The 25,846-nt window shown below is 37.8% G+C and overlaps 1 protein-coding gene across 2 annotated transcripts in view; it reads right to left on the reverse strand.

Moving 5' to 3' along the window:
- The window catches only part of LOC141909304 (kinesin-associated protein 3-like), a 117,187-nt gene that overhangs the window by 71,872 nt on the left and 19,469 nt on the right, over window positions 1-25,846 (reverse strand). For both annotated transcript variants that reach the window (XM_074799709.1, XM_074799708.1), the window contains 2 exons: window positions 23,990-24,090; window positions 17,467-17,688 (listed from right to left, as the gene is read on the reverse strand). In XM_074799709.1, coding sequence (XP_074655810.1) covers window positions 17,467-17,688; window positions 23,990-24,090 — 323 coding nt within the window. The remainder of the gene's footprint in view (window positions 1-17,466; window positions 17,689-23,989; window positions 24,091-25,846) is intronic.

Here is a 25,846-nt window from a genome sequence, read left to right on the forward strand (position 1 = left end):
CTCAAAAGCGACGTCGCGCAAATGAATATTATAAAAAACGGCGTGCCGCTAAAAAATTGGCAAAAAAAATGGCTTTCGAAACAGCTAACCATAAATCCGAAAAAAACTCCCCCTTTGCTGCAAAGCAAACATTATATAACGTTACATCGGCAGCCAAGAAAGCACTTCCAAAGTCCCCACGAAAATTTGCGACAGTTATAAAGCGTCTGTGTGACCAGGCATCCCCTCGAAAGAAAATCGAATTAACAAGGCAAAATGAAAGGCTGAATCCAAGAACATGTCTATCTCACTTTTGAGCCCAAACGTCTACTTTTACTTAGTAGCCACTTGAGAACAACAAGAGCCCCAAGGGGCACAATGGCCAGCCTGTCAGATTTGCTTTTTATTAATGATGTAATATGTGGGTTATATTTATCAATATACACTCCCTGCTCAATGTCATTTACATAGTACAATCGTGTGTTAACACAGACAGCAGGAGCGAATGTAATATAGAAATACTAGGTTATTGTATTGTTCAACGCCCCTGGTGGCCATATACAAAAACCAATGAGCTTGAAACTCACCAAGATCATAGACCATGTCATGAGCTACAACTTTCCAATTGATTGTGGTATCAAAATATGCATAGGTACGAATGTAATATAGAAATACTAAGTTATTGTATTGTTCAACGCCCCCTGGTGGCCATAAACAAAAACCAATGAGCTTGAAACTCACCTCAATCATAGAACATGTCATGAGCTACAACTTTCCAATTAATTATGGTAGCAAAATATGCTTAAGTATCAAAATGATGTGGCTAAACTTTTTTTCCACCTACGAATGAGTACTGATGACCCCAAGATGGCCGCCAATTGCGTCATAATTGCCTGGTCAAAAATACTCTCTCGGATATAAAAGATCCTTTTCCAATGAATACCCATTACAAATTGCAATGAAAAATGGCACACCATTAGAAAGCTACAGGACTCAGAATTCAGGCCAAAATTAACATTTTTGGGAACAAAAAAGGTCACAGGACGGCCATCTTGAGTCCGATCGACCCAATTTTCTCATGCCGATGGGCCCTTGGGGGATACAAATATATACGAATGATCAAGGTTATTGATAAAAGTGTCTTCAAAATTCCCCTCGAAAACTTCTAAAATGTGTAAAAAGTGCTGATTTTGGCGAACAACAATGGCTGCCAGTCGGCCATCTTGAATCTGACAGGGCCAGTTTTTGGCCTGAAGATGTGTCTAGGGTAGATACACGTATAAACCAAATATCAAGACATTACCTTGAAGCGTCTTCAAAACTTTGGAACTCTCATGAACTATCTAGATGGTTATCTCTCGACTCAATAGCTTCAAGACCCATCTCAGAACAACTTTGTTCCATGCAGCATACCATTAACTCTCGGAAAGCGAATTGGATTTAACATTTTTTTTGGCGGAATAAAATTTGATTGAATTTGCAATTCGAGCACATGGCTAATTAGCATATCAAGTTCATACACTCGATTTGGGAAAAGCAATTTTTTGCGAACCTTGCGCAATTGTCAAGGATGAATTTTCTGTAGAGCAAATAAAAATTCCAAACACCAAATCAACTAAAGATTTCATAGAAATCGATCTTGAAATACGATTTTAAATCTTAAAATAAAACCCGGAAGTAAAACAATAGACGATACCGCGGGTTCACGTGAACACCTGATTTCTGTAAACGAAATGTTGGTTGTGACAAAATTGTTCAGACGGTTTTAGGTGGTAATTAGTACGGAAACGTAACAACCATGGTCGACTTATTCGATGAAATCAGGCCAATGTGATATCCAAATTTTGACTTTTTTATTCTCCAGACCTCCCTGATATAGAAATAAAAAATTTTGGTGGTACGAATAGTAATAATAGTAATAATCACAGCGCCGACGGCGACAGAGCCGTGTCAGAGATCGGCGGAGTGAAAATTGCGGAGGTGGACGAACACGAAGAAGTAGGCTATTGAGCTACTTGAATCGCGAAAACTCCTGGCGCGGCCCCGACGCTTTTCGTTGATTAAGTAGTACAAATATCAAGCAATGGGTTTTCACCACAATCTACCGCCGGTGTTTACCCGATTTCAATATCACTCCAAAATTCAAAGAAACCTCGAAATATCGAACCGCAACACTTTCGGTAGATATCCGCAGCTGCCCAACCGGGAAACTTATTTGTTGATAGCATCGATAGGATCCATCATCTTCTCCCGTCAAGGGATTCGAACCCACTAAGCTTAAGCCGTGCCAGAATCAGATCGGGCCAATCACAGCGCTTGTAACAAACCACATTAGGCTTCTGTGGAATTTCCCAGTAAATGGGCCAATCAGCGAACACGTAGCGAACGCGGAAGTATTGTCGCGTGTTGATACATGACGTCATGCGCAAAAGCGCCAGTAATGAAATCACGATAATTCACGTGAACAGCTGCTGATATTTTTAGATAAACCAATCACAGGGAAGACACAACTTCCTGATTGGCTGATAAAAATTGAAATTTTCCCGATTTTATTTTCGTGAAAAATGCAGAAAACATTTTTATGAAAGCCTATTTCAAAATTCTGCTCGCTACGATTCCGAGAATGGATTACGCTTAAATACGTGATTTGTTCGAATATGCCCTCACTTGGCAAGCAAAAGAGCCTTTTGTGTGGAAACCATGTCATTTAAATTCGCTCCATTTGTATAGTAATAGGCTCAGCCTACGGCTGGCCTAATAAGCAATTAACGATATCAGCTACTTTTCCAGTAGTATACATTTCAAAACAGTCACTCTGAAATAGTATTCCTTTCAATTCGGTTGGTTTTCTATAGTGGCTGTTTCGAAGAGTCTACTATTGAAAAGTGACCATTTTGAAACATCTGGTTTCGATAGTGCACACTAGCAGTAGAGGTGACTGTAAAACCACCCGCCTGTTAACAGTGACTTAGTGATAGTAACTCCTACCATAGCAGCTACTCTCAAAACACATCGTTTCTAAAAGTCAACTATTGAACTTGGCTTATTCGAAGATAACCAAAAATATCAAATTTGAGAAATTGTTCGTGTGGTCGGATGGTTGTTCCAACCAATATAAAGGAAAGGGGTCTTTTGGTCATCTTTCCTTGAGCAAAATTCCGGGACATGAACATCACTTCTTTGGCTCAGAGCATGGGAAAGAGGAGGGGGACAGTGAAATAGGGGTGATTAATCGAAGTGTTGATCGCGCTATTGCTGGGGGGTTAGTTATTACAGATGCTTTTGACATGTATATTCACTGTAGTAATGAATTAGTTTTGAATGAGGTAACATCAAAAAGATCTTTCATCTTTGTTGCTAGAAACGACATTAATAGAAACCGCCCAGAAACCCAAGTTACAACATTGAAGGGCTGTCGAAGCCTGCATGCTTTTCGGGTCACTGGGAGGGAGTACGCCTTGTCTGTCAAGCATTTTTCGTGCTTCTGCGGTGGTTGTAAACTAGGCGGCTCGTCGTGTATGAATGGTCCGTACACAGGATGCTGGGAATCCCGTTGTTTGAAGACACAGCAGGTTGTTACAGTTGAGGTTTATCTGCCGCCCAATCAAGAAAACGATGAAGAAAACGTAGTTCGAGATGAAGAAAACATATTTCGAGATGAAGAAAACATAGTTCGAGATGAAGAAAACATTATTCGAGATGAAGAAAACATAGTTCGAGATCGCAGAATTCAATGTACGCAGAATTCAATGTACTCGCAGAATTGCAGAATTCAATGTACGGCCACTGACCTATTAGATTTATCTGTTGGGCTCTAAATAACGGACGAGTACCATGCCGTATATTTCGACCGAAACTTTTATATCGGTCGAATTATGAAGATCAATGATAACGATGTTTTAGTGAAATTTCTTCACAGTAATGGTAATCAATTTTCCTGGCCAAAGAGGGATGATATTGTAACTGTTGACGCACGCCTGCTGTTCCATGGACCGATGGAAATTTCTGGACATGGCCCATTTACATTTAATTATATCGAACAGATTGAAATTGAGTACAAACAGATTAAGAAATCAATGAAACTAGAAGATGAAAACAATTAAATTTAATGTATAATGATAATTGAGAGTTGTATTTGTATCAAATTGAGAGTTTCATATCGATTGATACTTTTAAATGAGAATTAGTAAAAATTAATCTCTGAAAATTTATTCTTTCATAAGAATGTACGATGTATCTTTAATCAATAAATGTGTATAGTTTTTTAAGACGTCAATAAAATGTGTCAAGGTTTTTCCTCAAAAGCAAGCGCATCGAACGTAACCCATCGTGAGCCTCATCAATCAATAACCACTCTAACCGGTAAGACACAGTGAGCGTGCGTTGTATTCACACCTTGCGTACGGCTTTACTTATCCTCCCTCTGCAGGGACTCGAACCTGATGGCATCGCTACACTCAGCTGCGGCACGAACCCCTGCATCAGTAGACCGGGTGTGCAGGTACATGCGCACTTTGCGCTCGAAAACTGGCGGCACCACAGATTGCTCGTTGTATAATCGTTGAGGCAAATTTACCTAGGATAAAACGGAAAATGTTGACTCAAAAAGAACACTTGATTCACATATTCAGGTTTTTTGTGTATCGTCGAAGGCAATGTCCCATAAAAGTATGACCTATTCAGATCACAAAAAATGGTTTATTAGGCCACAAGCTCCCAGAATAAAGAAAAGAGAATGCGTCAAACTCGTGTACCTGTAAAATCTTTATGCTGACCGCTCCCAATCAGTTTGAATTTTTACTGAATTGGGGGCTTAAACTATCTTTATTTTATAAAATTTCAGTAATTCTAATGTCAGACAACATCGCAGGCAAGTAAAAGCAATTTTAAGGAAGGATTTTTTTATTATACACACAAGTAGCCTATGGTACCCGTTATTGTGAAATCTGCCATGTGCATTATTCAACACACTGGGGCGGAATTTCCGAAAAATTTCAAATTATCTCAAGGATTTTGGGTGTTGATTAGTCAGCACGGAAAGGGTTGAAAGTGGGATAGACATGTTCTTGTGGCTTTTTGCTACTATGTGGCTTTCCCATAATTACGTGAGTAGCGCCAGAATTCCAAGAATTTTCTGTATCTCCCAAACCCAGCCAATCACATTCGCTCATAGAGACGACGCCCCCAATCAAGGTCATTGCAATTTTATATACAAGAGCTAAGAATTTTCCCCCAAAAAACAGTTTTTCATAGAATTTTAACAAAGTTGACCAAGTCATCGATGGAGGTTTGCCTTCAATCCCAGGCGGACCGCTTTCTTCAACATATGGGACGCACCCGCGTTCTTAATTTCACGGGAAAAGGGTTATAGAATTGATTCCAATCACGGGCGGACATCCCCGAGATAATTTTTAAAAAGGGGTTGTTTATAAGAAAATACCCGTGAAAATAAAAATTAGGGTGTATGGATTTCTAAAATGTGACAAAAATTAAAATGTCGAAAATTTTAAATTATCGTTCCCGGTTATCTGTATCCGGGATCGGTATGAGGATGTTTCGGGATTCGAACCTTGTGTATACTTTGTGTCTTCAAACTAACAAACATGATCCTGAGTCATCTGAAATAGTCAAAGCCCTCCACATATCACTTCTTCACCGTAATAATGGCGGATCGACTCGGTTGTACAGCGTGCCCCGAGTGTCCGGCTTATCGGTCCGAAAGTGGTCTTGTCCGCTGTGCCTACTGTGGCTGTCCTATGTTACGCCACAAAACGAAACGGAGATTAGGTAGGTGTATCATTTAGAATGATTTATTGCTTCTTCATTGCTGATTAGGCCCAGCAAAAATACAATTTTCGCGGCCTTGTCGTGTTTTCGGTTATTACAATACAATTACAAAATGTGGAGAAACCCGGAAGTAAACAAACACAGTTATATTTTCAACATTTTAATGAATTTTTTCGTTGTTTTAACAACTATCCATATCCATTAGTTTCCAGAAAATGGGGACAAACCCAGGTGGGGTGTATCCAAATGAGAAGGGTTGGCTAGGCCTATTAATCGCAGAAACAAATTTGTTGTGTATAGGGAGACTTTTCTATGCCCAAATTTTTACTGAAGTATCCCATTTCAGCTAGCAGTACCACAACTCGTCGGGAGACCTATGCCCAAATTTGTACAGAAAGTAGGCCTCAATACCATTTCGGCTAGCAGTACCACAATCTCGAAGCGTTATTTGCAGTGTAGAGTTATCATAATGCTGTTAATTTCAGATGATAGTAACAACAGCTTACCAGTTTCTGATGTAGTTAAGAAAGCAGACCTAGTACCCGAGAAATCGATGGAATCTTCAGATATTCTGGAGCCTATGCCAACCCAGATGCTAACTGTATCAACGACTGAAGAAGCAGTTTCGATGACTAATAGCATTGATGATACAGGTAAGTGTACACCATCTAATGTTTGTGTTCCAGAGATCATTGGTATTTGCATTTCATTTGGCACTTAATAAACAATGCCATGTGCCTTGGATGTGACCTTATTGGACATATCTATAAAAAAGTTTTTTGTTCATTTCCAGGTGATGGTTTGCATGATTTTCCTCCTAGCTTAGATGCTGATACTAACACACAGTCCAGGACCGATAAGACTGACGATAAGAATAGTTCAGGTATGATACTGATACAAACCCAGCCATGAAACCCAGGATATAAACATAAGCCCTACTAGCATTTTACATATTTCAATGCATGGTAGTTAATTCTGCATGCATTTAAAATGATTGCCAATATGATTCTCTAAAAACCACACAAAATTTGTTCTATTAGTAGGTTCTGTATGATGTATACTTCAATTTTATGGTTTATTATTTTGAACATCCTATGCACGACACATTTTTCAGAGGGGGATCGCATCATTCTTTCCACTATATGCACTGCACTTGTGTTTCATATCACTTGCACGGTTTAGTGTACCTTACTGTAAAATTTGCTTGCATTGTCATTTTACTTTTTACTTATACCAATATTTCCTTTTTGCTACAGTCTGAAATTTGGAAAAAATGAAAATACCTATCAGATACTGAAATTTACTATATACCGGTAGTAGATTATGTGTAGAAATTTATGGGATAATGTACTCATTGCTTTGTTTTAATTTTTCAGATTACCTCAAGATGCAAACGTACTTCACATCGTCCCTGAATTCGCTTGTTGATAAACAGTTGATAAAGAAGGGTTCATACGAGTTGTTGTTCGACGGAACATTCAATGTAGTCAAACTACTGGTAAACCGAAGCTAATAGAGTGTGCCTTGACGAATGTACATGCCCATGTTAAAACCTCAAAACACAAAGAATTCATCAAAAGAAGTGAAGACAGGGAGAGCACTACAGGTGAAGACCAGCAAATACCGGTAGGAACGAAAAATCCAACTGAAGTTTTCAGTGAAATTGAGGTTGAATTTCCAAAGCTTTTCACCTTGTTAAATGATGTTTCGAAGATAAGATGTGATAGATGCTTAGTTTGTATTAATCTGTTCCCTAAGCGTGGCGACATGATGTCACATGTAAAGTCTCACGTAAATTCGTGTAAGAAACCTCAGGAAAATAACCGATGCAGACGACAACTGTCGGTGACATCATTTTTTCAGCCTGTTGCCAAGAAGAAGGCATGACTATCCGAACCCAACAAAGATATCAGGAAGTGCCATGGTTTATGGAAAGCTATTTTCTATAACAACGAGAAATTTGATTTGGAATTACTATATAAGAATTACACTAAAGGCGTTGATGCTTGTGGGAATATCCAGAGTACTCGGTACCGGAGTATGTGAATAATGATCTAAGTATTCATGGTACAATATTTAGTTCAAGTTGTGTAGGACTAGGAGTGCTCGAAAATCCAAATACTTATATAGAATTTTGTGATCTGCTTAAGTTGAAATCCTTTGAAATGAGACCGCGCAGATTGAAAAGTGGGGAAAATACAAACATGGTATTTGTAGTGATTGAACATTTGTACTGCCATCGGGTAGTATTAATAACCGATATTTGCTGGATCAGAATAAAACAAAAAAAATTGAAGTCTTAAAAAGAAATTCCAGACGACAGCGACTAATAATTGTCAGGCTTTCTGCAAAACTGGCCTGGTCTTGGTGTACGAAACGAAAAATAAAGGATGGATTCCTCTCTAACATTGAGAAAGGTGAAATTTCATCAATATGTTCAATCCTCCACAAGGGATATAGCAATGGGAAAATTAATGGCAAGGAAATTATCCTGAAATTTGTGAAGAATATATGTGAAAATATGATTAGACCCGTTTCTGGTAGGCGATATTCCCAGTATACCAAGAACTTATTTGAGGCATTAGGCACCATTGGAGGTCAACGCGCTGCTCGTTTTATGGCAGAGAATGTATTGGGTCCTTCAAGAATGACCATAAAACGAAACAAAAGTGAACATACCTTCCAGTATAAACCATCTAGTTTTAGTGGTAGTGAATATGACAAAACATTTCAACAACTTGCTTCAGTGTATGCCAAGTTAAAATCTCAAAGGAAAATAACTGGTGATGTATTAGTTCAAACTTGTGGAGATGAAACTGTTATCATAAAACAGACAGAGAGGGATCGTAAATCGAATGAAGGATGGGGTTGGTGTGGCCCTGATGAAAACCATCAGTGTCAAATTGATTATGTAGTTGTCGTTGGTGATGATGAAGCGGCATTTGATGAATTGGTCCAAGCATTCCGTAACAATCGGCTTGGAGGATTCGCCAGGGTAATTATGCTTAAACCGTTAGTTAAGGAACTTCCGCCTGTTGTCATATCACTCTCTGCTACCTGTAACACATTTACGCATGTTGATGTACTCCAGCAACAGGAAGAAATCCAGGAGAAATATAATAGATACATGTTACCTGTTTTGGGGCCACTTGTTGGTAATGCATCAGATGGGGATTCCAGGAGAAGAAAAATACACCTGTACAGGAGTTTATCTGCTGATGGAATGAGGTATAAGAAAAACTGCGATAACTTTACGCATAGTGGTCAATTAGTGATGATCAATGATAGGCAGTATGTCTAGCATCTGGCTGACCAGGATTTCATTCATAATGCAAAAAAAATGGTTAACCACCTGAACCACCCATCACGAATACTAAAAGTTGACACCAATTTGATACATATGAATCACATTGAAATTTTATTAGATAGCAGGGTTCATTGTCTCGAGCTCAGGTGAAATTCAAGCCATTTCAAGCTAGATTTATACAATTTTCAAGCTATTTTTTAAGGCACGTTGGAAGCAATTTTCAATAGTCGCAGCCAATTTGCCTATTTTAACATGTTCGTATAAAAATGTTAAAAAAGGGGTAAAATTTTGATTCCAGTGGAACCTCCGAGTTGATACGATTCTGTTAGAGATGAAACCCGTTTATCACAATGATTTTCAGCATTTCCTAGCTTAAATATTCATATCAATCAAGATTTGGATATTAGGCCATCCCAAATTAATTGTCTGTTTTTCCGTTACACCTACTAAAATTTTTGGGATAAGTAAGTAGGATGGTAGAATAATTTTTTTTTGCAAAATTTTGGGGCAAAAAAAACAACAAATTTATCATCACCTCTTTTAGTTGAAACAATATCCCAAATCTGCGTTCAAAATGAAACAGTAGATTGAATATATGCACACTATAACATATCCAGCTTTAATATAGGCCTAGTCACTAAAAATGAATGGCAGCTTATTGGAACACTGCCAGTTTCCTTGAAAACTTCAACTATAGTCGAGGCATGTTTTCACACGATGCACACTTAACTTCAAACATACGTAGCTCAGACATCGGCAGTGGGTCAGCCATTTGTATCAAAAATAAAATTTATTTCAGTGAATCCAAGAAAAAAGTTTCCACTCGGCACCTTTGAAGTCGGGTCGGTCGGGTGACGGCAAACAGACCTTTATTATTGGATGGCCTAATACGCAATTTGTAATGTTCAATGACTCTGACTAGGTTGTGGTGCCTTCAACATGGCTCTCACACCTGGTGTGGGATTTCAATGCCATTTTACATCAATGCTCGATAACATGCATGACTGAAATTTCCCCATATGTTCAAGTCTCCAGACACCGGAGAGTTTCACCACAAGTCGCAGTGCAAGCGAGTCTCACGATTCAATACAATTCAATTAATTTCTTTAAGGATGCCTAAAACATGATGCACGCGTAGAAACGACTCAAGAACATATTCTGTCTGCAATTCCATCGAAAAACATTCGCGAAGAAGAAAATTTGTGATAATCAAGCATTTCAAGCCATATCTTTTTATTTCAAGTCAAAAATAATTATTTCAAGCTTTCGATCTATTTTCAAGCTTTTTTCAAGCACTTGAGTAGTATTTCTCAAATTCAAGCAATTTCAAGCTTTTCAAGCACCGCGACGAACCCTGGATAGATTCGATAGCAGTACTCATCATTTGAGGAAGGGATGACCGCCAGAACTGGGAAAGCGCCCAAAAACTGTTTTTCCCAGTCGTCCGTGAGTTACTGAAGAAAGTAAGAACTGGTGAATCGCAGCTGCAGGAAAATGTTGATGGCACAATACTATTCCTTGAACTGTGTTGGGAATTTGTAGAAATTTACTATTCATTGAGTGCTTCGTTATCGCAAAGGGTGCAATATGCCTCATTTATCACAAAAACATTAAGAATATGGAGATTGTGGGTCTTCAGAACTCAGGGCTTGCACTTGAAAACAAACTTTCTTACACGGGAGACCTACCAAGATATGTTGATTGGGCGCCATCACAGTGTAAATGTGATTCGTGCTTGCCGTGATTTTGCCCCTGGACATCCAGTTGATCTAAGCCTTACCGGGTCAGATTCATGTGAATAATTCTTCAGTCAAAATGGAAGTTTCATTTTGAATAAACACAACTACTCGATTAAGGATATGTATTATAATTTGTGTAGTATGAACCGCCTTAGTGAAATATTGGCGTCAGATGATGGCCCTACACTCACAAAGAAACACCGTAAAAATGAAAATATATGGAGGAAAGGAAACATTCCATCAAATCCACCACCAGATCTCATGAACTATCCTGAGGATGATGAAATAATGATAAGCTGGATGAATGGACTAAGTGAAGCACAGGATAGGATGCGAGAATTTGATATTAAACCACAGACAGAAGATGTCTATGTTCAGCATAATGAGTGGTTTTTCAAACCATAAAGAATAAGTGCTACCAGAGAGAAAGCCATACTCGAACAAATGGGAATCATTAATGCTGATATTGATGGAGAAGATGTTGGTGAAATCAATATCGATGTAAATGAAAATGGGGAAAATGCTCTCATGGAAGCCCACGGCATGGATGACTCCCGGGATGACTTCGCCCAAGAACTAAGAGACACTGCTGATGATCCAAATTTGGATGATGAGCATGCCGAAGATGGAATCAAACAATCAAAAGTTACCCATTCAACAACTATTAAGGTACCTGGAATTGGCCCTGTGCACAAATCAACGCTATTCAGTTTACTCAATAAAGAGTCCAGGGATCTTTCAAAAGACCGGTTACGTCGGGTGAAAGCCAGGTCTACCAGTGCTGATACATCTAATTTGGATTTCCTTGAATCTGAGATAGATCCTAATGAAATAGGACTTTCAGATGATGTTGCGATTTATATCAAGGATAAGGGTTCTAGTGAAACATTCATAATTGGGCGGGTACAGAGAATCAGGAATCGGGATGGACGGGCTATGGAGTACCATAATAAGGTTAAAATTGATCTGTTTCCTAAAGTTGTTTTACTGGTGTATGTTTATGAACAAGCTGAAAGTGACAGACAATATAAATATACAGACAGTTTGGGAGAATTCTACCTATCTAATGTCATCCAACAAGTTAGATTAGAGAAAGCTGAACTCAGATACACACTAAATGAGGATGATGATAGATCCATCCGGGAATTCCTAAGTGATGTATCAACGAAACCGCTCTCCAAACCAGCACATACAGCGACAAAAAATCATCCAGAACGAATGGTCAATTCTACTAACACAAACACTGTGACAGGTTAGTACATATTTGTTTTATTAATTCTCATTTCATTTACCTGTCAAGCCATTATGGTGTCTTTAAGGGTTCTTCAATTATGCCAGACAGTCCATACACGTTATGCATATAATATTAATTATGATATTGTAATTACAATAGGAACTATAGAATGACAAGCATACACACATGGCAATGAATATGAGAGGATATCAGCCCTATGAGTGTAGATAATGGGTTGAAAAGATTTCTGAAGTTATGTACTTAAAGCTTTTCAATATTATTACAGGGGCACTTGATGATGGCCGGCATGTAACTATGGTTCTGCCAGGGGTTCTACCTACCACATCAACTGTAGCCAGGCGATCATCGAGAGCCAGGAAAGTGGTCCATTTTGATCATGTGTGAACGGTAAGATGTAAATAAAGCTATTTTTCATTATAAAGCTTCATAGTTTAACCTCCCTACTTTTTGCAAAAAAAGGGGCTGTTTCAATGAAATCAGCCTAGAATTTCTCCGAAAAGGGGTCATTTGGAGAAACCCATAAAATCTAGGAATGGGTCATTTTTCATGAAAAAGAACGAGCATGTGCTACCTTATGCTGAAGGAAGTGGTCCGTCCGGGCCTTCAATCGCATCAATTAATACGTCATTTAGGCCGAGAACCCATGAAACAAATGCTTACATAAAAAATTAGGGGTCCAGGGACACCATGCCCACTTGGGAGTGGTTACAAACGCTCAACAATCTAACAATTTCAATATTCTATGCCCCCTAGTGACCATATACAAAAACCAATGACTTTGAAACTCACCACAAGCATAGAATATGTCAGCAGCTATGATTTTGAAATTGATTGTGATAACAAAATATGCTTCGTTACCAATATAATAAGGAAATACCAAGTCATTCTACTATTCAACGCCCCCTGGTGACCATATGCAAAACCCAATGACCCTGAAACTCACCACAATCATAGAACATGTCATGAACTACAACTTTGCAATTGATCATGGTAACCAAATATCCCTAGGCACCAATCTAATAAGGAAATACCAAGTTCTTCTACTATTCAATGCCCCCTGGTTACCAAATAGAATAACTTATGTCCTTGAAACTCACCACAATCATAGACGATGACATGAGCTACAACTTTGCAATTGATTGTGGTAACAAAATATGCGTAGGTACAAATATAATATAGAAGTACTAAGTTATTGTATTATTTAACGCCCCCTGGTGACCATATGCAAAACCCAATGACCTTGAAACTCACCACAATCGTAGAACATGTCATGAACTACAACTTTGTAATGGATCATGGTAACAAAATAGCCCTACGTACCAATCTAATAAGGAAATACTAAGTTATTCTACTATTCAACGCCCCCTGGTGACCATATGCAAAACCCAATTACCTTGAAACTCACCACAATCATAGAACATGTCATGAACTACAACTTTGCAATTGATCATGGTCACAAAATATCCCTAGGTACCAATCTAATACGGAAATACCAAGTTCTACTATTCAACGCCCCCTGGTGACCATATAGAACAACTTATGTCCATGAAACTCACCACAATCATAGACGATGTCATGAGCTACAACTTAGCAATTGATTGTGGTAATAAAATATGCGTAGCTACAATACTGTAATACTATAATATAGAAATACTAAGTTATTGTATTATTCAATGCCCCCTGGTGGCCATACACAAAAAGCAATGAAACTCACCATAATCATAGAGAACGTTATGAGCTGCAACTTACCAATACATTGTGGTAACACAATATGCTTAGTAATCAATATAATGTGGAAAAACTTTTTCCCACCTACGAATGAGTACTGATGACGCCAAGATGGCTGCCGATTGCGCCATAATTGGCTCATCAAATATACATGTCTCAGGTATAAAACATCCTTTTCCAAAGAATACCCATCACAAATTGCAATGAGAAATGGCAAACCAGGAAGCTACAGGACTCAGAATTTGGGCCAAAATTTACATTTTGGCCACTTAAAAGGTCATAGGACGGCCATCTTGAGTACGATCGACCCAATTTTTCTTATGTTGATGGGCCCTTGGGGGATTCAAATATATACAAACAATCAAGGTAATTGATGAAAGCGTCTTCAAAATTTCCCTCAAAAACTTCGAAAATGTGTAAAAAGTGCTGATTTTGGCCAACAACAATGGCTGCTAGTAGGCCATCTTGAATCTGACAGGGCCAGTTTTTGGGCAGAAGATGTATCTAGGGTAGATACATGTATAAACCAAATATCAAGGCATTACCTTGACGCGTCTTCAAAACTTCCCTAAATAACTGGATTCCGTCCACGGATGGACGAACGCTACGACGGACGGACAGACGAACGGACGGACGATAAGTGAACGCAATAGACCACTGGGACTTAAGTCCCAAGTGCGGGGCTGCCAACCTTTCAAAATTCCATTTAGGGATGAATGGCAGATTAATTAGGAATATTGAAGGTTTCAATAGGAATATATCGAAACCGAAGAAATTGTGACTTTTCCAAGTAGGAATATCTTGCTTTCAATTAGGAATACCTTTCACGTGTAATATATGAAAGCTGGATATGAAAATATGGAATTATCTAGCAGCAAAATAAAAAATAACCAAGTTCTGCAGAATGTATTTTTTCTTTATTATTCTATGAAAGATGGAATTATCTATTAGCAAAATAAACAAGAAAATTAATTTTAGAAAATTATTTGACGCCTGGGGAAAAAATGTAGAATTTCTGGGCTAAGCTAATGTGGAATTGCAAATTTGAAATCGAAGTTTTAAGAAATTTGGGGAATGATGAGAGTTGGCGATTGGGTAGATGATACAGGTCTTCGACTCTAGTAGTGGTTTAAATTTTTTTATTGAAAATTCTCAATAATTGATCGCGAACTTGCGACCGACTTCATTTACTTATGCCTCTAAGCTGGTCTGCAACTTCATTGCCTCAATGGATGAAGAAAGAGCTCTTCTGATGTCTGCTTCATCATGACTTCAAGCATATCGTGTGGCCTAGCCAGCCGGCCCGGGCCACGGGTTTGGCTGTCACTCGATATCCTACTAGAGTCTTGAGTCTGGGTGGGTTGAAGTAGACATTGTCATTTAAAATAACTCGCTTATGTTGTTCTGTATGAATTACCCGTGTGTCATGTATGTTGTATTAATTTATTTTAAAATTGGTATTTATTGAATTTGGGAATTTTATCCCGGAATTTCAATGTAATAAGGATCAATAAAGAATTGAATTGTCACCTAATACACATGCCATCAGAGGACACGGAGCCGTATATGACAACTATGCTATTATAAATTGCTAATCTCACGAAACTTGCATACTCCTAATATCAAACATATTTTCTAAAACGTTTGAATATTGAAATTATATGTTTACACGTTTTTATATTGACCGCTTGTAGCCGCTGATGAAATTCACGCTTGCCCTACACACATCGTAGATAGCTTCGTCATTTCACCAGCATGCCCACGTCAGGGTCTGACTTTAATATCAGACTTCCGCATCGTGTATACATCCACCATTTAACCGAATAATCCGATTTACTTATCATTTCTATTTATGCCTGCCGCTTCTGATATAATCATACATCCTTTACTATTACAATACGTCTTCTAATGATATTCAATGCAATATAACATTTCGACGTTCAAATATAGGTCATTATATAATCACAGGAAGCCATTCTACATCTATGTCAATAATATTTTGCCAGATAGCTTGTTTGTGTACACATAAACCTGTGACGTTTTGCACATCGATTTACGGCTGTCGTTTGTAAAATGACGCTGAATGGTTAGCATTGTTTAGGTTTCATAATGGTAACGTTTTATAAGGCGTCAAAAAATCAGCAAATTCTATAGAATGTATTTTTTCTTTATTATTTTATGAAAGATAAAAATCAACAGTGTTTATCAAAAATATACAATAGACTAAAAAATAAGAACATAAAACTGGCATAAATTGTCTAACGAATTACAAAACACTATACAGCTGTCATGTGACAGATTGCAATATAAACCCTTAAAATGGAAATACTGTCCTGGCATACTGTACATAGATTGCCTAACTTAAATACAACTACTAGGTTTAATAAAAGAATATTTCTGAGACTATTCGTTCTTAAACCTCTGCTTCGTTTTACTAGATTCATTTTTCTTGGTTTTTTTCGGAGGAGGCTCACGATCGTCATCGGTGTCATCACCAACATCGGAGGGAAAAGGTTCTTTGTCTTTGACTTCAGATCTTGTTTCAGTGACAGTAAATAAATCCATTTCTGTTTCACGAAGAAACGACATGAAAATGGCAATTAGCGAATATATCAATTTCCAGCATTAATTCCACGATACTGTCCCAGAGAGACTCCACGTAGAGAACTGAAAGATACAAACAGTTAAAAGTCTCTAAATCTACATGCAACTCGATGGTGCTGCCATCTGCCAAATATGCGAACTAAAAGTTTACTTTGAGATGCACTGCTCAAAAGCATCTTAAATTATCTTTTTAAATCAAACTAATACAAGAGTGACAACATTAAGGTTCAAACTAACAAAGCAATTGCTTACCGAAACATTTCAACCACAAATAACGAGTCCACATGTTGAAATCTAACCCGGATCTTCGAATGCTCATCGCGCTGCGAAAACGAGCTAATTAACGCAGTAAACCGATTCTTCTCCGAAACGATGCGGAGCAATTTGACAATAACAATCACATTTTGCCACATGTTATAATATTTTCACAAGAATGATTTAAAACAACGTATTTTAAAACGAATGAACTTTATTTTGATTCTTGTAACAAATTAAGAAGCTGCTCTCCTACTACGAAATAATCGTGCGCCATGCGTAGATAAAATCAATAACACAGCTACTCTCATACACACGCGCGCAAGTAAGCGCTAGTAAGCGCTGTTTATCGCCTGACCCACGTACACAGTATATATAGCGACGCACTCATCCACCGCGCACGTGCATATAAATTCCCCACCTGTTCAATTCTGTTCTACCAAGTCATCATATTGTGTTACAACGCGCTGGCGGGTGGAAAATCGGACATCGCCGAAAAAGGAATTTTGTATACCCGATCGTATCGTCGGAATTTCTTCACGAAAATCGGGAGGATTCCGAATAATTCGGGAGGGTTGGCAGCCCTGCAAGTGGGCAAAAAACGTACCACGATTTTACATAATTGGCTTAATACCAACTTCAATATCGCAAACAAATGTTAACCAATCTTTTATGGACATAGTAGCCTTTATTGACCATAGTCGCTGAGAGTTCCCACTGGTAGATCTTTTAAAAGCTAAAAGCCTGTTCACAAACAGTTTCAAAAATGAATAGTAAGTTGTGTCTACGATTAATACTTTGAATTTACTTACCAAAAACAGCATTTTTGTTTGCCCATCATGTTGTGATAAATTGCGTATCATTTTCATGAGTAAAGGGTCGCGAAATTTGAACACCCGTTTCATCAGCATTTTCAGTCCACTTCCATCACAGATGATCTGTGCATTACGTTTATTAGCAGCTAGATTTATACACAGAGCAATCAATTCGAGGTCTATTCTTTCATCTGGGCATTCAAACAGCATTTTCATCACCTGTAGAATAGAAAGTTTAACTAGAAAACAAGATGTCATGAACAAACAAGAGGCCAATGGGCCTAATACCTTCATGAAAAATAAGAACTATTTTTTTGTTTCGTTCTATGCATCGGAAACTATGACAATTGCAAAATTAAACAACCCCTTCTCAAATTCCCTGTCTTTTTACGGATTTTACAGGTTTTTGGCAAATTCACAAGTTTTTCACAACCGTGAAATTTGTATCCTAAATTCACAAGTTTTTCACGTTTTCACGGTAGTGTGGGAGCCATGCAATTCTTTCTTGAAATTCATTTTTTCCGGAATTCGCTTCAATTCATTAGCAATCTTGAACCATTGTTCTTCTTGATCTGGAGTTAATTTATCATCCCAACTTCTCCATCAATCCAAAGCTTCCGAATGAAAATTTTTCCTCCAATAATAACTGGAGTGAAGACTCCTAGTGGATCATATACAGATGAAAGCATCATCAAAACTGTTGATCCATTTTCTCTAGTTTCTGACTAGGACAGCTTAGCGTATCTTCCTTAGTAATCCAAACCGGTCCCATGACCTTTATGTTGCAGCAATTATCACGATCTTCAAGGGGGATTTCTTCTAGGAATGGTTTACTATTTGATGAAAAACAACGCATCTTCATTTTCATCTCACCAAATAAGAGACTTTGTCTCAGCGAACAAATAATTTGCTTCCGAGACACTGGTAACACCAGTTACTAAGTTGGCTACGTACATATTCTTTCTGATAAGCTGAGCGCTTGGTGTATCTACTTTGCTCAAATGATGGTCTATAACACAATTAATAAAAATGGGCTGGATATGATGCCAAACAGAACTCTGCAAAATCGATAAATCTGCAAATTATCCTCGATGTCTAAGTTTCTGCAGTCTGTTAGCCATAGAAACCGTGTAACATCTCTATGTTGATACTTGCAGGAAAGGTTTATCTATATCAGCGATTACTGCGATTTCGTTCAATCGAAATCTTAACAGAAGGCCACATTAATCTTGTAGAATTACTGGTCCTCGTTGGAGACATTCACTCAGACTGTTACCAGAGAATGATTGTATCGTTAACTTGGGTAACTTCACAGACACAGAATTTCTTTTGCGAACATCGAATTCAACAGACTGATGCTGCAAATGGGTCCGTTTTGATGATAAATCTTGTATAAATGCAGCTAATTCAGAAATGCCTCTTTCGTGATGGCGGTGTTATCGTCTTCCTGAGATAGAAGCCATACCATCTGCTTATCTCTTTCGGTGCTATCCTCGAATAATTCTATATATATACCATATAAACCAGCCACTGCATTTTCAAATTTTGCTCAGTATGATTCAATTTTGGTTTGTAGACCCCTTCACCAAGTAGTCTATATGGGTCAATGTTATTTTCATATCTTCATCCGTACAGGTAGGCAAAAAAATTTTTTGCCTCGCCCACTTCAGCTTGAATTAAGTTTACAAAACGTGTTCTACAACCCTTTTATAAGCTACAGACATCCTTGAGTTTCTTTACAAAATATCTGCTAACTATATTCAGTTGGTTTCGGCACCTTTATGTCTCAATTTCCGAACAAAAAGACATAACTATGGATTCTTAATGCCAATCACATGGTTTTTTCTTTATTCAACATAACTCTCAGCTCTTAGACTTTCAATAAATTTTTTTGCATAGATGGCAGCACCATCTGGTAACTCGCATTCGCGACTGTATGATCTACACCCAACTTATCTAAGGCCAATTTTGGTTACAGATTTGATAGGCTTGAAATGATTGTGGCGGCGGGAAAAAATAAAAATGTTATTTTCTGCCGGGATTTGAAAATAAATTGCCCATTGCAAAGTGTGGTCTACCTTGAAAGCTAGAGGTTGTTTGGAGTAAGGGCATCGCTTGAAAAATCTTTTTAATTCGTGACTTCAAAGTTCTAGAAGTTTATATTGTATTTTATCTTTCTTAAAGTATTATTTTGTAGTCAAATAAGACCAAAGATAAACATTTGTTTATGATCTAAGTCCAAAATTTCGTAGGGTACAGGTAGGCGTGGCAGGGAAACTATTTTATATTTTCAAAAAAATATGTTTCACAATATGAAAAAATATTCAAATAAAATTCATATGATGTCACATATCAGAGGGTGGCTGAATATTGAGTCTTGGAAACGAAACCTCTTCCAATGTATGGCCGCGGAAGCTAAAACACCAGGGCGTAGTATTAGATCGTCTGAAATCCAGGGATTTACCACTACAACACTCAGACCTTGACCTATACCTATAGTTTGCTGCTTAGTATTTTCAGGTCACAAGAAATTACAATTTATTACAAATTCTATCAAACAGAAAACACAGCGCTCATCTTCTGCTACGACGATCATTCAGCCTGTTATCATACCAAACGTGCATGCGCCAAGCAGCGTTACAGCATCACCATATAATAGTCTGTATGAGCGTGTGTTTGTGTGTGCAACACTCTAATGTTTAGCACTCCCGCGCACATGGAAGCCATGTGCAGTGAACGTCCGCTTCACTTCAATCTCAATCAACACAATCACCGATATGTGAAATAATTTGCACATATACGGCATCTAGTCCAATAAAACATTCGCCATTAATGGCTTTCCCATAGATATTTTAGTAGCGCTGGAATTCCCCGTTTATCCCAAAAACAGCCACATTCGCTCGTAGAGTATTTACCCCCTATCGAGGTCATTACAATTCCATACGCAAGAGCTAAGAATTTTCCCTCCAAAAACAGTTTTTCGTCGAATTTAAACAAAGTTGACCATGTCATCGACGGAGGTTCGTCATGTCTTCAATCACATCGATTATACATCATTTCACCCGAGAAACAATGAAAAAAATGCTTGCATAAAAAAATGTATTTTTTGTAGGGTGCTTTGGGATAATGATGCCCGATAATGATATTGTCTATTAACTGCCTTCACTCATAACTGACACCACCACTTTTGCAAGTCACACTATTTACTGATCAAACCTGACAAATGTATACATTAGAACACACCTCGATTACTGCAATTTTTTGTGTGTGATGTCATAAGATGATGTGGCAGTGAAAAAAAATTATGAATGTCTGATTTTATTTCCGTATGTATGCAAAAGAATAAGGGGTCGGCGGGAAAGAAAATAAAAATAATACTCTTCTTTTTATACCTAGAATCGGATAAATTTTGCGGCAGATCCGAAATTTAAAAAAATGGCCTAACCCAGTATCCTCGCAGTGTGCTTTTGCCCAAGCATTTGGCAAAAATCCATTTTCCTACCTACCAACCCTAAAACTTGGTTCGGTGAACTGTACTATATACACTTCCTGGCCTTTTCACTGTATTATTGAGCTTTTTAGATAGAGAATCATATTAAAGCATGTACAAGAAATTTCGAACGAATGACTTTTGGTTTTGTTACCTCAAGATAACTAAATAATTTCCGTTGAAGCAAGCACTGCGTCAGCGGTCAGGGGAAATTTTGCATCTGCTAGTTCTTTGTCTGCATTTCAAATAATTTTGACGGCCTGATAAGTTGAATGAAGGACCAATGGTCCAGTGCTCGCCACACTGTGTGTAGTAAAAATCTGTCACGCTGTAGGCCTAACGGCATGCAGAAATTCTTCTTTGAAAATTAAACAAGAAAAGAATCTACCCAAAAGGGTGAACTTTTAATGAAACTGACTTTTAACGAGAATGAAATCTTCGAATGATTGATTATGAGAATTTTAGACTCAACTAGTGTTCATAATTTTAATACATCCCTAGAATGACATAAAAGAACTAAAACTAAGAGAAAGTATGAGTGACCGGTAAAAATACGGTTCCCTGTACAAAATTGCTGAGAGCCTGGTTTCATCGGAGGTTTCTATAATCATACAGACAATAATACATACATGTTCAACCAATCAGGACTTCAAACTTAAAGGCCGTGCTGGTTACTGACGAAATGAAGTTTATCGACTGACATGGTTTTTAATAGTTTCATGATAGGAATGTTTTAAGTAGGCAGGCAAAACAATGTGACTCAAGCATCGTTGTTGTACGAAGCACCCATGCCGTGGCGCGCGTTATCTATTACTGATACATAAACGCGGTTAATGCTGTGCTGCAGTTAACAAATAAGGATAACCAGGCTGTAAAACAGATCGCTATGCAAACGTCCATAAAATTTCTTTTAATGGCAATTAATGACGATAAAACAAGTATTCCAGTCGTGCTGATATCAGACAATCACTAAAAATTCGATGATATCAATCAATCAATCAATCAATCAATCAATCAATCAGTCATGTCCGTGTGGCGAACACGGAGGTAAATTTCCGCATTTTTAACCCAAATTTTCGTCAGATATTTTGATGCAACGTTACCTTATGCAAGGGATTTCAAAATTAGATGAATCATTTAACACATTTCACACAATAAATCGTTGTACGATACGCCTTGAGTTAGTAATCACGCTAGCAACGATGAATATCAAGCTATTCAATTGTGCCGCCATTTCATTTAACGCTTAACGCACACCTAACTATGATGTCATGAGGAAGGTCAAACCAGGTCAACACAAATTATATATAACCGAGATTTTGAGGGGCTTTCTTTTTGAAAGCCATAACTACCGAACAAAGCGTCGGTTTTTGACCAGATAAAGATCTTCCGACGCTAATAACATTGAATTTTCACATGTGTAATTTTGGACAGTTAAAGACACTGGATAAAAATACGTGCTCAAATCAATCAAATTTTTACCCTTTAAAAAAATACGAAACCCAGGACTTTTAACCATAAAGAAAAACAAATTACATTATATATTTTTGGTTAACCCGTTTAATTCGCCCATTAGTGAAATAACAGGCTACTGAAATTGCGTTTGAGCGTGCTAGAATAGCCTTGAGCGTTGTGTATTAAGCATGGGAATGATTTTCTCGGTCAGCCAGAACGTTGCATAGGCTAACGCGAGCCATAAATCATAACGTGTCTCCAAGTGAACCAATGAATTTTTATGAGAATCCGTCAACTGACACAACACCGCAAAGCACACTAATCATGTCGTAACCACACACAACTACATGACAATTCATCATGAATATTCATATTCTTTATCAAAAGCTAATTTATAGAATAATTTTTTCAAGCGTCTTTTTTCATTTCATTTTAGCCATTGTTATTGTTTGATCAATGTACATACACCTATAACCGGTATGTTGATTGATAACCCACCTACATAGCTGTGTTAATATAATCACTATGAAAACAATATGATAGTTTCCGGCGCTAAATGTAATCAATACGCTACACCATAGTACAGGTAATACAGATTCACAAACATTCATCATCTAGCCTTATTTCTAAAAACTACTGAATGCTCATATTTTGTTTAGGATAAACTAGGTCAAAATACATTGGAAAGTGTTATTTGGACCAGAAAATTACAACAGAATACGGATTAACAGTATCATATAAACTGATAATTTCATAAGAAAAAGTATTAAAAAGAATTTGGACTAAAAAAAGGTTACAAATAACAGGGATGAAAACAGAGGTGTTTGAAAACGCTGCAATATTAAAAGTAAAATTATTAGGCTTACTACTTATTGACTGCCGGCCAGACCAGCAGTCATGAGCACTGAAGGTACGAGGCTCCTAAAGGGGTTTGGGGCCAAGAACATTTTGAAATTTCCAGGGGATTTTGGCACATCTGAGGCCCATTTCCAGCTTTGACTTATGACAAAAGAAGACTGCTGCCACACGGTTGATCATTTTTTGTTTATGTCTTGAGTTAATGAAGAGGATCGGAGGATGGCTCAAACAATATCCAAATCACAGGAACACGTTCACACTTAAATATACTTGTCAATAAATAGCTGAGACTCACAAGAGGAGCGCCCTTATCTATAATCTTCCTGGGTATCACTCGAGACACAGCCCCTGAATTAAAACAATGACTGATTTTATTGAACACAGAGGCTATGCTTTGTTCATCCTCAATTACCAGGGTTTGATTGCTACCCGCTTATGCTTATGCGAACCCTGGCCGCAAACCCTTCATTGGTCTATTACATCATTTCATGATTTCTTAGGCGGACAGGTTCCCGCTGAGCGTCGACCAGTCTGTATATCTAGCCAATCAGCAATGCGTTCATAACTACACGTTTCCTCTATAAATACCACACATCTGATTGGCTAGATCAGACTCACCCTAACTGTACAGAATCGAGAAGTGTCATGAATGATCACACAAAAAAGAGTAAAGTAATTGAAGTCATCCATGGCACTTTTTGAAAGAGTCGAACTTACATTAGGAATACATTCTGTATATGTAAACATGGATTTACATTTGTCATCGATACTGATGTGATAGAGAATACATAACACAATCAGGAAATGATTTTCATTATCTGAAAAATAAAGAAAACATATCATAGTTAACATTCATTCTAAATTAGGTGTCCAGGAATACCATGTCCACTTAGTGAAATGCTTGATAATCAAACAATGTCAATATTCAACACCCCTTGGTGAACAAATAGGGTTATCAATGAGCATGAAACTGACCACAATCACAAAACTCTTCATGAGCTAGAAATCTGCAGTTGATTTTTGTTGAGAAATATGCCAAGGAACCAATACATATATAGCCTATAGAGATACCATGAAGTCCACAATTCAACGAGGCCTAGTGAATGAATACAGAAAACAATGACGCTGAAACCCACCATAATCGGGGAGCATATAATTAGCAACAATTTTGACAATTTTAGAGGGATGTACTTACAATACTGAAACCAGTGGAATCGGAAAATTCTTTTGGAATCTCATATGAGTGAAAATCAGCCATTTTAAACACCAATGTAATAACAAGCAGCCTATCGGCTGATACACCTCTGCCGTTTTGTGAAAAGATTACAAGGACCACCTACACAGCGCGCTCAAGTGTTCGAAGTGTCTAGAAAACGGCTCTCAAAACATTTAGCCTTGGCCCATAAAATTGACATACCAAATTTCGTCGAGATTGGATAATAATTGTAGGACGAGTAGCGATTTAAAGATCTTACAAGGCCCATGCGTACAGCACCCCCTAAAGGTTAAATTTTGAAAACGGTGTTATTACTTTTTAGCCCTTAGACGAGTATCTATAGGCCAAGTTTCATCAACATCAGATTATAATTCCAGGGCAGGAAGCAAATTAAAGATTTTACAAGTGTGACCCGTACAGTGCCCCTTAAAGGTCAAATTGGGAAAATGGCCCTACAACATTTTGACCCTTGGCCCATACTATCTATAAACCAAGTTTCCTCAAGATCGGATTATAATTGTAGGACAAGAAGCAATATAAAGATTTTACAAGCGCCACCCGTACAGCGCCCCTAGAGCTCAAATTGGGACTAGAAACTAGGCGTCCAGGGACACCATGCCCACTTGGAAAGTGGTTTCCAATGCTCAACAATCTAACAATTTCAATATTCAACGCCCCCTGGTGACCATATACAAAAACCAATGACCTTGAAACTCACCACAATCACAGAACATGTCAGCAGCTACGATTTTGTAATTGATTGTGATAACAAAATATGCCTCATTACCAATTTAACATGGAAATACTAAATAATCCTACTATTCAACGCGCCCTGGTGACCATATGCAAAACCCTATGACCTTGAAACTCAAATATCATAGAACTCATAGAACATGTTATAAACTACAGCTTTGCAATTGATCATGGTAACAAAATATGCCTAGGTACCAATCTAATAAGGAAATACTAAATTATTCTACTATTCAACGCCCCCTGGTGACCATATAGAATAACTAATGTCTTTAAAACTCACCAAAATCATAGATGATGTCATGAGCTACCACTTTGCAATCGATTGTGGTAACAAAATATGCTTTGGTATCAATATAATGTGGAAAAACGTTTTCCCACCTACAAATGAGTACTGACGATACCAAGATGGCCGCCAATTGTGTCATAATTGGCCAATCAAAAATAACTGGCTCAGGTAGAAAACAACCCTTGCCAAAGAATACCCATCACAAATTGCAATGAGAAATGGCAAACCAGTAGGAAGCTACAGGACTCAGAATTTGGGCCAAAATTGACATTTTTGGGCACTAAAAGGGTCATAGGACGGCCATCTTGAGTCCGATCGA

This window comes from Tubulanus polymorphus, chromosome 7 (assembly GCF_964204645.1).
Source record: "Tubulanus polymorphus chromosome 7, tnTubPoly1.2, whole genome shotgun sequence".
Taxonomy (NCBI): domain Eukaryota; kingdom Metazoa; phylum Nemertea; class Palaeonemertea; order Tubulaniformes; family Tubulanidae; genus Tubulanus; species Tubulanus polymorphus.